At 36.6% G+C, this 14,489-nt stretch overlaps 1 protein-coding gene across 1 annotated transcript; it reads left to right on the plus strand.

The window, feature by feature from the left end:
• The first annotated feature begins 10,296 nt into the window (after positions 1-10,296).
• On the plus strand, positions 10,297-13,518 carry tac3b (tachykinin precursor 3b). Its single transcript, NM_001256390.2, has 7 exons — positions 10,297-10,343; positions 10,424-10,529; positions 12,349-12,442; positions 12,583-12,615; positions 12,713-12,766; positions 13,143-13,194; positions 13,279-13,518. The coding sequence occupies exons 2-7, from the start codon at positions 10,434-10,436 to the stop codon at positions 13,295-13,297; spliced, it is 348 nt and encodes a 115-aa protein (NP_001243319.1). The 5' UTR covers positions 10,297-10,343; positions 10,424-10,433; the 3' UTR covers positions 13,298-13,518.
• Positions 13,519-14,489: the final 971 nt, after the last annotated feature.

A 14,489-nucleotide genomic window follows, 5' to 3' on the forward strand; every position in this document is an offset into this window, starting at 1 on the left:
AAATGGTCCATAAACATGCAAATTATACATCACTTATTTAAATACTTGGTCGTTTGCTTACATTTCCTGCACAAATAATTCAGAAAATTTCATTTGAGTAAAAGAAATTCACACTGCACAATTAACACATTTTTCATTCATTCATTTTCTTTTTAGCTAAGTCCCTTTATTAATCCGGGGTCGCCACAGCGGAATGAACCGCCAACTTATATAGCACATTTTTACGCAGTGGACGCCCTTCCATCCACACACACTCATCCACACTCACACAATACAGACAATTTAGCCTACCCAATTCAGCTGTATCGCATGTCTTTGTTTGGACTGTGGGGGAAACCGGAGCACCCAGAGGAAACCCACGCAAATGCAGGGAGAACATGCAAACTCCACACAAAAACGCCAACTGACCCAGCCAAGGCTAGAACCAGCAACATTTTTGCTGTGAGGCGACAGCACTACCTACTGCGCCACTGCGTTGCCAAGCACATTTAAAAAAAATAAAATGAATAAAACCAGCCAAAAATATACAAACATATTAAGAAAACCTTCAGAATACAAAAGAATAAAATAAGTTTGATGTAAGAGCTGCTGAAGGGGACATTTATGGCTCAGTGCAGGACAAAAAAAAACATGATGAGGAAATAGCCTTTAGAAAAGATTGTAATTCAAATCTAAAGGCACAGATTGATAAAGTGTGACAAAAGAAACACTTAAACTTGTATTTGGATGTTGTCTTTATGAAAGCCGAAACTCCTCAAATCCCAAAATTGAGAGGTGCTTGAAAGAAAAAAAGAGTGTTTTTGTCTTCAGTGTCTCGCTTTAAGAAACTAATGAACTACCGCAAAAATATGAGCTTTAACGTCTTCACAGCACACGCATGGACTGGCACAGCATGCTGAGTTGTCTGGTTACGTGGGGCTTTTTACATTTTACTAATGGCACCGGCGTCAATGCCATCGTTTCTCACTGTGAAGGGAATGCAGAAACTGGTGGGAGGAGTGAGGGAGAGGCAGAAATATGGACAAGTGTGATTCTCATTTTCACTTCGCTACTTACTGCATGGCACAAAACACAAAGGCGACTCACATGTGACACACAAACACACAGTGCAATATCAAGTGATAATAAACTCTTTAGGGGAAATGAACATATCGCTAATTTGAAAAGGGCTTTGGGTGATTTTGTGTGTCACCATGTGTGAGGAAATATGTCAGCTATATACCAAATTGACACTTATCATAATGGACACCAGGGAATAGTAAAATGTGTTATATAGGACTGAAGGCAGTCTTGTTTACTTTTAATTGGATATATGATTAGATTACACAAAATTAGCTGGAGAAGACTCGGGATGGAGCATCCAATGGGCAATGGGTTATTAAATTAACAGAATGATCGGCAGATCTCAGGCAAACATATTCAAATCTTGTGTAAATATTGAGTAAGAGGATGAGAGACATGATATTTATTATTTTATCTTTACCCTTTTTTTTATTTTTAAATTGTCCCACGAATCAGATGTCAACAGAGGAGCACCACTCCAAATGTGGAAGCAAATGATCAGAATTTAATTGTAAATTACCAAATCATACTTTTTTCAAGTGGATTATTTTGTATGGATTGATTGTTCACCTAAAGAATAGCAATGTGCGACAGCAAAATAAATATTGTAAATTTAATAGTTAGTAAGGTATAGTTGCGTTTAAATATTGGGTATAGAATTAGAGATTTAGGATTAGATCATTTATATCAGCACTAAACTACAGTCAGCCACTATCTTACTAATAATGCAGGTAAGATGCCAGTAGTTAATAATGGGAATTGGTACTTAAAAAAAGTGTTTGTGTAACCCCTCTGGTCCTACACCACTCAACCTGCTCCGAGCTGCGATATTGCTCCGGCGACTCTCCGCATGGCAGTCGGTTGCTCTAATAAGGAGGCTAACGACCGTGGCCTCTAGTGTTTGTTGCTAGAGCACCTTTTCTGGTTCAGAGGAGTGAGGTTTACCTGCCCAGAACTTCATTAGCTGGCCTCTGTTACACTCACTCCCCCTAAACCTCACTCCCATTTGGGTCACGGCACCAAGGTGACCCTGCCGTTCCTACACTACCCAATGCACTCCAAAATGGGATCTAATCAGCGACTCTACACATGGGAGTTGGTTGCTCTACCAAGAGGCTGAAATCCATGGCCTCTACCGTCTGCCACTAGTACACCTTTTTAGGGTCTGAGGAGTGAGGTTTACCTGCACAGCACTTCAAAAGTGGGCCTTTGTTACCCTTACCCCCCCCCCCCCGAAACCTCAATCCCATCCGGGTCACAGCACCAATATAACCCCGCCAGCCCTACACAATCCAACCCACTTCGAGAAGGGATCGAGTTGGCCTTTACCGTCTATCGCTAGAGCACCTTTTCTGGTTCAGAGGAGTGAGGTTTACCTCCACAGCACTTCACTAACTGGCCTCTATTACACTCACCCCCATAAACCTCACTCCCATCCGGGTCACGGCACCAATGTTACCCCGCCGGTTCTACACCACCTAACCCACTACAAGATAGGATCAAATTGCCGACTCTCTGCATGGAAGTCGGTTACTCCAACAAGAGGCTAAAGACCATGGCCTCTACCGTCTGCCACTAGAGCACTTTTTCGGATTCAAAAGAGTGAGGTTTACCTGCACAGCACTTAACTAGTTGGCCTCTGTTACATTTGGATTAATTCGAAATGATTTCAATTAAGTGTCAAAATATATTAGTAAAATTACCTTAAGTGCATTTGGAAAACATTTGGAACACATATTTTTGGTTGTTTTATATTATTTATATTGCTTACTTTTATTACAAAAGAATAATATATATAATTTTTTTTTCCAATATAGGGACAGTATTTTTGTGCCACTTTTATAGAAAGACCCGTAGTTATTATCTCTTATGACCAACAATTGAAATATAAAAAAATGACTTTTATTTGAAAGTAAAAGTTTATGCACGTTAAATCATATAATTCTAGTTTGATATAAACAAAATTATTTTAAAAATGAATATGATCTGTTTTTGAGCAATAGTGAGTTATAAAGACAATGGTATTTAATTAAATTCCAATAATTACAATGGATTGAATAATGGACATTTAAATTCAAGTTGACTCAATAATGGCGTGATCTACGCATTATGTTTTGCATCAGTGTGGCTTATAAGTGGTATAAAGTTTCTAGAATTTCTATTTTTAAATAAAAAAAGGAGTAAATGCAGCAAAACTGGTAAAATGTGAGAGATTATTCAGAAAATTGACACTGTCTTACATTCACTCATTTAAAAAGAGTTGCTTATTTATAAAAAAAAATTAAAACATTAAATGCATTTGCTAAATCCACCATGAGGGTAAATATTTCAAACTAATCATCCTTCAGCGATGCTTAAATTCTTCAAATGTATCAAATTAAATTACGCTGAAAGCCTCGAAATTCAGGTATCTGTCACTGCCGCTTATTGTCATGCTGTGCGGGGTTCAAGGAAAGCGCTTCATCATCTTTAGAAACTTTACAACTTTAAAAAAGTTTTTTGAAACAGATGTTTTCGTGGGTTAAATTCTCTAAGGGGGCAGAAAATCTAATGAATGCTCAGGAAACACTTTCAATGACCGTTGACCGTGAAACAGACAATGAAAGGTTTTTTTCTTGATGAGGGTTGTCTGAATGGACAGAGGAAGTATTCAGCAGCTCTCCTCTCCTTGATCTATACTTAAAGCGGTGTGTGTGTGTGTAGGTGGATATCTGAGGTTGAAGCACCTCAGCCGCACAGCCTCTCAATAGCTGGATGATACTGGGAAAGAGTACAACCAAACTAAATATGTCAATAATAAGTGTGCTATTCAATTAAATAGAGGTAATGCTATAAGCAAAAGGATGATAATGATGATGACAATAGCCAAGGTTTTTGTGCATTGATTGATTCTATCTAATCTGAATACAGAAAAAAATATACAGATCCATGTTTGGTGAGTGGATGATATCAGAAACGCAGGAAAAATTCCAGGAAATTATATTAGGCTATAAGAAAGAACATGAGAGAGAGAGTAAGAGAGAGAGAGGCTATGTTTGTGTGTGTGTGAAAGTTTGTGAGTTTATTTGCGTAAGCAAGGGATGGTAGGTGTCATTCACCATTGAGAAGCACTGACTGGACTGTAGTGAGTGTGGGTGTACTTCCGAACTGTCCTAATGCTTCATGTCCGCTTTAGCAAACACATACACACTTTCACACAAATACGCAGGAACAAGTGACTCTTGCTTCCACTGACAGGACTATCGTAAAGTAATCACTTGTTTTGATGGTAATGGAAATGGTGGGAACTGAGGGGAATCATTTGTTCTCAATGCAAACAACCAGACTTAATTACCTCTAAGCTATGTTTTCCAGCTCCGAGTCCCTTGTATCCAAATCCGGCTTCACGAGGACTGTGGAGCGTTGGTGTATCATTAAGAGCCTTCCTTCTTGCTCTGGAATCAAAAGAAAGAATAATTCAAAACCTAATTAAGCTCTACAATGTTCAGGGCTTTGTTATGTTAATGAATTTGGATTTTATTTTTTCATACTCTAAATAAAAACCAGGCGCTCAGTAAAATCTACTGTAAAAGTGAAACTAGGAAAAGGGGTTTTGTGCTTCTGGTATTCCTTTTATATTGGAAGAAATTGTCAATATATCGATGTAGTAGTAGCTGGTGTTTTTGGTGGTGTGAGAATCTTTTTTGGTCTCCGTGAGGAAAACAGCTTATGATTCATATACTATACTAGTGTTTTAAAAAATGTAAAAAAAAAAAAAAAATCTGAACATTTTATGTGGGAGTAGTGTTTGGGTATGATTAAAGGACAGAATATGTCATTGGAAAATCCCCACTGACAGACAGAAAATGTACAGCCATGCCATGTAAACTTAAAATTTTGAGTAACTAAAGCAGACACAGGTGAACATAGTCAAGAACCAATAAATAACCATAAAAGGAAACTATGGGGACACTGAAACATGTAAATTAAGGAAATACAAACAAAAGTTTAAAAAACAAGCCTAACACATGACAGTCTCAGTTTAACCTGATGATAATTAATAATGGGAATGTTTTTGAGTTAGGAACAAACATGTCTGAAAATGTGAGAGGGGTCTGGCTGCAGACCTGGTGCAGTCCAATCTGGACTGCATCCAATGCTTTTTAATGGGCTCACCAAACCCCACCCCTAACCCTACCCGTCACAGTGACGTCACTAGCTCCATTTGAGAGCATTGTGTCTGACATTGCATCGCTGAGTGATGCAGTCTCAGCTTGCATCATAAAGGCTGTATCCAGTCACAATTGGAAAATGTAGCCCTATAACGTTTGTGGAGATTGTGAATTATGTTGCCAGAACTACGTATGACTGCATTTCATCTTTAAAACGAATGCAATGGGGCGGTATGACGCCATTCATTTTCTTGCTTACCAGCTGACTGCTTACCTCCGTATGGACGGCTTTTCTGATGTTACCAGTTTGTTTGGTGACTCGACATGTATGTTTGCAGACTTAAGATTCAGAGCAAACTTGACCATGACAACGGGGTTTGAGTCTGGCAAAGGACGGTTCCAGAAAGTGGGCAAGACAAAAACAAAATCTGAAAACGTGGTAAAAATCAGGCGAGGGCTTTTCTTTTTCTGGATTGCTTTTTAAAACACTGCGTTTGGGTTTAGGGAAGCAGGTCAATCTGTGCTTTGAAAACACTATGGGTTGGGTTTAGGAAAGGAGGGGGGTGGGGGGATCAGTCGGTTGGTCAGTCAGTTGACAGAGGTTAACAGCATGTGCGAATGGCACTCATGAGAGAAATTTGAGATCTGAAAAAACTCAGTGGCCTCTGGTTGATTTGTGAAAACAAAAACTGCACAAAAAACATAGCTCCTGGGATGTATTTTATTCTCCAGAAATGTATATAGGAGTACATATTCAGAATAAACCTGAGTGGGTCTTCTGTGTGGATGTCGGTCTACGCTTTATACATTTTCCATTAAGTTTGCCTAAGTTTGTTTTTGTTGGATTACATCTTTGTATTTGTTTATTGACATAAACAACTGGAAATATATCACCTTTTACTTGCCTGCCCTGCCATTAAAGGCTAGTTGTCACACTTTTCGTACTGAGGAAACTTATTGTGTGATTTCGTTTTTATGGCTACCCACTGACTATGTTCACCTGTGTCTGGTTTAGTATTTGTCACGATGTCCAGTTTTGCACAACAGCTGTAACGGTTATTTTAAAAAAAGACTACATTTTCTCATGTGCCTTATCGTTTATGTTTCCATTTTTATACTTGATTAGCAAAATAAGTAGTGTAGGAGATGTCCATCATTGCCTGTTCTGCCATAACAGGCTTTATTTTTGAAACATTAAAACATTTGTTATATTCATGTAATGTCGAAAAGATTGTATTTACATTAAATGAATCATCTATATTGACTGTCAGTTTATTTAATTTAACTGACAAATGGTTTGTCATTAACAAAAACAAATATAAGATGCATTTCATTAATTTTGCTTTGGTTAAGCCCTTATTTCATAGATCACCACAGTGGAATAAACCAACAACTATTTCGGCATATGTTTAATGCAGCAAATGCCCTTCCAGCTGCAACCCAGTACTTGGAAACACCCATACACACCCATCCACACACTCATACATTCATTTATTTTCTTTACGGCTTAGTCCCTTTATTAATCTGGAGTCGCCATAGCGGAATGAACTGCCAACTTATCCAACATATGTTTTCCGCAGCGGATACTCTTCCAGCTGCAACCCATCACTGGTAAACACTCATACACTCTCATTCACACACATACACTTCAGACAGTTTAGCTAACCCAATCCACCTTTTGCGAATGTCTTTGGACTTGTGGGGGAAACCGGAGCACCCGGAGGAAACCCATGCATACATGGGGAGAACATGCAAACTTAACACAGAAATGCCAACTGGCCCAACTGAGGGTCGAACCAGCGACCTTCTTGCTGTGAGGCGACAGCTCTACCCACTGTGCCACCCAACCTGATCTCACAAGGAAGTTTAAGTATTTTACGTTTTGTCAGTTTAATGGCTAATTCTTATGAATTCATACGAGTTCAGTCGTACGAAAATGCACGATTTTAAAAAGGAGGCGTGGCACCTAACCCCACCCCTAACCCCAACCGTCATTAGGTGATAAGCAAATCGTACTGAATTGTACGAATTAGATTGTACAAATTCATACGAATCAGCCACTAAATCAAAAAGTTACGAATTGCCGTGAGATTGTGTTGTGCCACCACGTCGCCCCACACACTTATACTTTACTGACAATTTACTTTATTTAATTCAGCAATAGTCCATGTCTTTGAACTGTGGAAGAAACCGGAGCACCCAGAGCAAACCCACGCAAATAAGTTGCATCTACAAAATACAATGTTTTTGTGGAGCTACAGTAGAATATTTGAGGATTACATTTACTGCACTTTTAAAAACTGAATTCTAAAAAGCTAAAACACAACGATGCACATTGTTGAATATGTTGTGGATGTAGAGTATGAAAAAGAATGTCATGTATAGTCCTTTTGATAACATTAAAGTAAACAAACAACCACAACAAACATCCTGCAGCATTTAATCCTAATCCGTTTCTCTCCTCAGCAATCTACTGTCTGGTTTATTCACTTCTCATCATTTTTTTACCACAGTACATTGTCCATGATTTATTTAGTACAGGACTGTAAATTATTTTCTTCTGTGTTTATGTTAAGATGGGATTACTGTGTTAGATAAAATAAACGACTGCAGGCACATTCTCTTCTGCTATGCTGTCACAAACTAGCTGTCACTCCTGCACTGAAGAAAAAACTCCAGCTCTGGTCACTGTGTTGTCATGGTTACTGTTAATTAATTTTCTCAGATTTATTTTTTTAATTCCTTTTTTTCATTCACAACACCGAGTTCACTACTAAAGCGCTTGTAATCGAGGCATCTTGTAGCAAATGTCATTAATGATTTAATCTAAAGCCTGACAGAGAGAGAGAGAGAAATAAAGGCGTCCTCACACAGAAACAAACTTAATAGGTCACATATCTGCAAAAGGGTTTTCTGACCTGTGCAAAACTTTTTGAAGGAATATTTCACCTATAGAGACTGCACACATTAAATGTAAGCCATTTTTCTTTTGTTAAAAGCAAGTTTTCATCAATCAGGCTCCTACAGATGTTAATCAAAATGTCACCGTTTCTATAGCTTACCGACAGCTTTGTCCAGATGAAGGACATTTCAGTAATGAGATGAAGTAAACCGAATGACCAGTATAGATGACTCATAATCCCACTGGATAATAAACACTGAACCGCTATTACCCGTAGGCCAGAGTGCAAATTATACATTGACTTTTTTTTGGTCAACTTTTTCGGTAATGTTACTGTAATTTGTGTAATACAAGCTTCGGTCATGTGTTTATTAGTTTAAATTACATCTAATTTATTAATAAAGTGTATTTAAGTGTTTAGTGTTTTGAAGGATATTTAGTGTCGGATCTACAGTATCCTCTGATCAGGGGCGAACTAATCCAATAGCGAGGCAAGCAGCCGCTTGGGGCCCTGGGGAATTAAGGGGTCCCGACCAACGCCAAGAAGCCTAAATTAATCATGTAACTCTTTTATACATTTCCTATTGTATGTTGTAAACTTTGTCTATAACTGTTAATATTTTAAAGTTAATACTTTCTTTAAAACTGGGACCCCCAAGAATAATGGAATGTCCCTTCCATACTGCACATGCACGAGGTGTGAGTGCTTCAATCAATAGAGTATATGCGGAAGGATTTTTAATTTGTCAGTTACCTGGGTTAAGCGCTTCCGGTGAACAGTTTGCCATAACAAAATCGGCCAGTTTAAGGACTGTTTTCTTCAAAAATCAGCGATCTCCACTGGCTGAGTGATATCCGATATAAAGTGGGTTTCAGATTGTACAAGAAGCACTGCATTTAATTACATTTCTCCCCACCATGTCATTAAAATATTAACATTTATTTTACCCCATATTTAATAGAGCTTCTGCGCTAGCCTGTCAATCCTGATGGGCACATGCAAGTAAACAGCTTTTCGTCTCGTTTTTATGCTTGAGCAACTAAGTGAATGCCAAATTCTATTTAACTGATTATATTTTAATTACATTACAACATGGATGCTGTAAAAAGAATTGTATAAATGGAAAAAAGTCACATTAACAGTTCACCGGAAGTTTATCAGTATGGGAAGAAACACTAGCTCTGCATATACCCCATACACTGCCAGCCAGTGTTGCCAACTTAGTGAATTTTCAGACCCCCCAGCGAAAACGTTACTAGCGAATATTTTTAGGTGTTACTGGAGACTTTTAGAGACTGTGTCCATGCTGTACCATTCCTAACAGTACTCTTTACTACAAGCTGCGGGTGATGCAATTGGCCTCTCCCACACCTCAGAGCACTCAAAGGCAGCACAGTGCCACACAGCCATCTCGAACAAGATTGGACACCCCTGCTACATTGTTTGTGAACTTGCTTTTTTATTTGTGAATTTAAGCTCTGGATCTGCAGGTTTCAGACTGTTTAATAATTTTTTTTCTAGCATAGACTGATTAGCGCGATTATGGATTCACAGTATATTGACTATTATAGGGGTGGTCAAATGTATATTTATATTATCTGTTATTTTAATCATTAACATTATTATTTAAAATATAAAACAATTTCTCACTTAAATGGCTGATTCCACCATACATCTTGTTTTAATGTCCTTCAGGGGAGTCAAGCATTAATTAGGGGGTCAATCCCCCCCAAATCCCCTAATTCGCACCCTGCCATAAGCTATGTATCTTTGTGAATCCAAAACAAGCTAAATGCACATTAAAGGAGTTCCAGTATAATATTTATAATAATTACAACTATATATGCACTTGTACATTGGACATTGCCTAACTGTATATAAATATTAGCATATTGCTCTTCGAATCTTACTGAAGAACAGAAATTACAGCTCAATTAGCATAAGACTAAATTAGACATGATGTGAACCTCAAGAGACTGAGACGAGGTGTGAGTTTAGTATAAAGTAATTGACCGCACACATACGTCAGGAGTCGAGTGTTAATGGCTTTGCGTCACTTGAATATGTTAGCATCATCATTGTTTGGTTATTGGAGAGCCAGCCTGAGTGAGCGGAGCGCGCGAACGCTACAAATACAGGAACGCGCGCACACCTGCGAGCCTGAACACACAGAGAAGAACCTGAACAGCATCCTGTTAACACCAGCTCATACTAGTATTTGGATAAGGTATGGTCGATACTTCTTTTGTGCAAATTTAGTATGAAAGCAGTTGTTGGTTAGTGTTACCTAAGTGGTGTTTGGTGCAGGTGTGCGAGGATGTCCTGCGGCTGGCTGCTCGCGCTGCTCGTCCACGTGCTGCTGCTGCTCGCGTGCCCGAGACTCTCGCGGAGCGCCCTCGACTACTCCTTCACTGTGAGTTACACTTTAAAAAGATTGAACTTGAGGGAATTTTTATATCTAAAAATGTTTTATGACACGTGCCTTTTTACTATAGTGATTATAAGTCACTATATATCCGTAAAAGTAAACGTATTATTTTCCCTATACTGCTGTGAGTTTAATAAAATGTGTAAAATGTCATCAAAATGAATGAATATTAGCCTCGTTTTGACCAGCATTTAATCGCGCGCGCGCGTGTGTGACTGGATTTATGAATAGGCTATAGTTCTCTCTCTCTCTCTCTCTCTCTCTCTCTCTCTCTCTCTCTCTCTCTCAAATTAAATTAAATTCATTAATTGCTTTATTGACATGACAGATGTTACAAATGTATAACCAAAGTATTTATAAAGTTTACATTAAAAACAATATACATATATTTAAAAAAACACAGTAAACACTGTAAATAGTAGTATAGTATTATAATAAATAGTATAATAATAATAATAATAATAATAATAATAATAATAATAATAGTAATTTAATAAGAATACAAATTAAAAAATAAATGAAATAAAATAATAATAAATCACAATAAACTGTACATGACCTTATAATGTTTGGAACAATTTGGTGTTTAAGTTACATTGTTTGCAGTTGTGAAAGAAGAGGTTTTTAATACTTTAAGGTTAGCATGAGATGTGTTGTGTTTAATTCTTTATTTTGTATGTTTTATTTTTACAATTTTAATAAAAGGGATGTAAAATGTCAAATCTATCTATGTTTACAGTTTAAATAAATGCTAGTTTCTATCCCAGTGTTGGCTCAAAGAATGCAATTTAAGTTTAGTTTACAATAAATGGCCATATTTACAACGTTTTAAAATACTTATAGACCTACACAGATATGTTCCCGGGTTTTGTAATTAATAGGCTACATAAAAAAGAGTTTATATGATCCATTAATGTGGTATATATATATATATATATATATATATATATATATATATATATATATATATATATATATATATATATATATATATATATACACACACACACACACACACACACACACACACACACATATATATATATATATAGCTTTAATGCATAACAAATGCTGCTGTATTTTGATTGTTTACAATGTTACAAAACTACCTTTGTTTGGATGACAAAATGTAATAAGCAATACAACAATGTAATGTTTACTTATTTATGCTGTGTTTGATAATTTGCCAACTCAGACAGTCCAATGATACACACAGAATGTATATGGCCATGGCTAGAATGATCCAAATGGTTTATTAAACCCTTAATGGTTCTATTAATGTGATATCTGACTGTTAAATATGGGCTTAAATGGAGGTTCAGTCACATAACCAAATTACCACACACATGCAGATTCTATTTTAATGAGATTAGGATATATTTTTATATATTTTTTTGCAATTAAAACAATATAGATTATTTTAAGGGATGCAAACATAATAATAGTAAAAAAAATAATAATAAAATGTATTTCCTCTTTTACATTTTTAATTTCCATATCTGACGATCCAAAGAGGCTCACTTATTGATAAATAATGTTACGGCAGCTGTTTTAACATTAAAAAAATGATTGAATTGTCTCTTGTTACAGTTATGAAGTAGTTTGATATCAAGACAAGCAGGAAATGTTCATAGGCCAATGCCGTTAACACATTAAAATGGTCTATGGCCAAACACCCGTAAGCTGTTACTTATCACTTATCTAGCAGTTTTTGTAACCTTAATGACCATCACAGTGAGTCTGTGGTGTGTGCTATTAAGTCATTGACATTAGTGAGTCACACATGCATTGTGTTTATGTACAGGACAACAGCGACGCCCAGCCGGAGCGCTACGACAAACGATATGATGATATTGATTACGACAGTTTCGTCGGCCTGATGGGCAGGAGGAGCACAGGTCAGACACGATGACACCAAATGTACTTTTAATACAATTAAGTTTACAACAGTAAGCAAAGTTCAGGCAAACATGAAAAATAGTTACATTTTTTTCCTCAGAAAAGCGTTTAATGTTTGCTTTATTCATTTTCACCACAGGAATAAATCGTGAGGCACATTTGCCATTTAGACGTAAGTTCCCTCATCATTATCATGCTTAAATATGACTTTATTAAAGTGACATAGGCTATCAAGAGAATGACGAGAGCTTTGTTTGGTCTTTCTGAAGCGAATATGAATGACATCTTTGTCGGACTGTTAGGACGGAGAAACACTTTGTCGTGTAAGTGATTGGAGATTAATTGAATTCATTTTTCATTGTCTTTGTTCCCGTCACCATGTCATAGCCTACAAACAAGGAACTTTTCACATTTTACTACTGTTTGGATCAGAACAAAGGGATAGTTAGCATTTACTTACCCTTGTGTGGTTTCAAACTTACAGGAGTTTCAAATTATTTTAGTGTTCAACAGAAGAGAGAAACTCAAATGGTTTTTAAACAATTCAAGAGCGAGTAAACGATGAAAGAATTTTTGAGCGAAACAATCCCTCTAACACTAAAGTGAACGCACTGACCTCTAGTGGTCACCATGGGGACGGTAGGAAATGAAAATCCTTCAAGATGCCAAGCCTTACATTATTTGTGTTTTTACTATCAGCTATGAGAAAAGAAAGGAGAGGGAACATTTTCTTCAAGGATGGAAGACTGAGGTGAGTTTGATTATTGAATAATTATTGTGGTAAGTTGTTGTATTTGGTGATTGGTTGTAATATTTTACTTTGTTTTTTATTAAGGTTTTGCTGTGGTGTATGAAGCTTTCTCTACGAACTAATCCAACATCACACACACACACACACACACATGCGCGCGCACACTCACACACACTCCACATTTCATCCATTTTAGTATTCTTTTGGCTAACCTTTGGTACAGATTTAACCAAACTTGTGTCAAATAAATCTTTTTAAATAGTTTCTTAAGTAATAACAGTCCTGTTGTATTCAGATGAATGAAGATTAAAGCATGTTGGCCATAATTTGTGCAATATTGTGCTTGTAACTTTTCAATTTAAAAACATTCATATTTAAAATGCTGTAAAATATTTGATTTTATTCATCGATAATACGACAGTTTACTGTAAAATAAGTCTTTATTTTAAGATGCTGGTTATCATTCCTCAGTAACACACTTTTCCTCACACACTCTTTTATAAATAAAAGATTGCTGTGGATTTACTGTACAGGAGTCTTTTGTAGATCACTCTCACTATCCTTTGGCTTAGTCCCTTATTCATCAGGGGTCGCCACAGCTAAATGAACCACCTCCTTTTGTAAATAAAATAATCTTTTGAGAGACAAAAAAGAATAAGGAACACGTACACCTTTAGAACAAAGACAAGGGCGAAACGCAGATTTGCTTTAAAAGGGTTGGAAAGGTCATTTGCATCTTCCTGGTGGTTTTGATGTTCCCAGTATGACCAGTTCTACTTCGTTATATAATCAAGAACACAAAGTTTTAATGTGCCTTCTTAGTCAGTGCAATTCCTCACTTGGCCCAAAGAGATGTAATCAACAGATCTACTGCTTTAGAAAATAATTTCCTTGTTTTGTTTAGTATAGTGGAATGTTTACTACAGAATTTTTCTGTCATCATTCTACTGAAGTATAGTTAGATTAACTGCAAAACGAAATAATGGGAATGTACTAAATCTATTAGATCAAACTTGCCCTCAGGGGTGTTTCAACTGTAAATCAACAAAAGAACAAAGAATATGACAAGCATTTCCATTATTCTGAGGCTTTCAGAGAGACCGAACCAACTGAATTCTTACCATCCATGTGTAATTAAAGCTTTTATTAAACAAACCCATTCATGTTTAATCAAAACCCTTACACATTCCCTTCATTTTAAGATGTACACAGAATTACATTATGGTATTAAAATAGACAATTTTATAAGAATATATATATATAAATCTTGCAACACCTTAATGTATTTGCTCTTT

Source organism: Danio rerio, chromosome 6 (genome assembly GCF_049306965.1).
Source record: "Danio rerio strain Tuebingen ecotype United States chromosome 6, GRCz12tu, whole genome shotgun sequence".
NCBI classification, from domain to species: domain Eukaryota; kingdom Metazoa; phylum Chordata; class Actinopteri; order Cypriniformes; family Danionidae; genus Danio; species Danio rerio.

Coding starts and splice junctions, on each gene's coding strand:
- tac3b (NM_001256390.2), top strand. CDS start 10,434: ATGTCCTGCGGCTGGCTGCTCGCGCTGCTCGTCCACGTGCTGCTGCTG. Junction 12,616..12,712: donor GGCACATTTGCCATTTAGAC/GTAAGTTCCCTC, acceptor GTCTTTCTGAAG/CGAATATGAATGACATCTTT. Junction 12,767..13,142: donor ACGGAGAAACACTTTGTCGT/GTAAGTGATTGG, acceptor TTTTACTATCAG/CTATGAGAAAAGAAAGGAGA.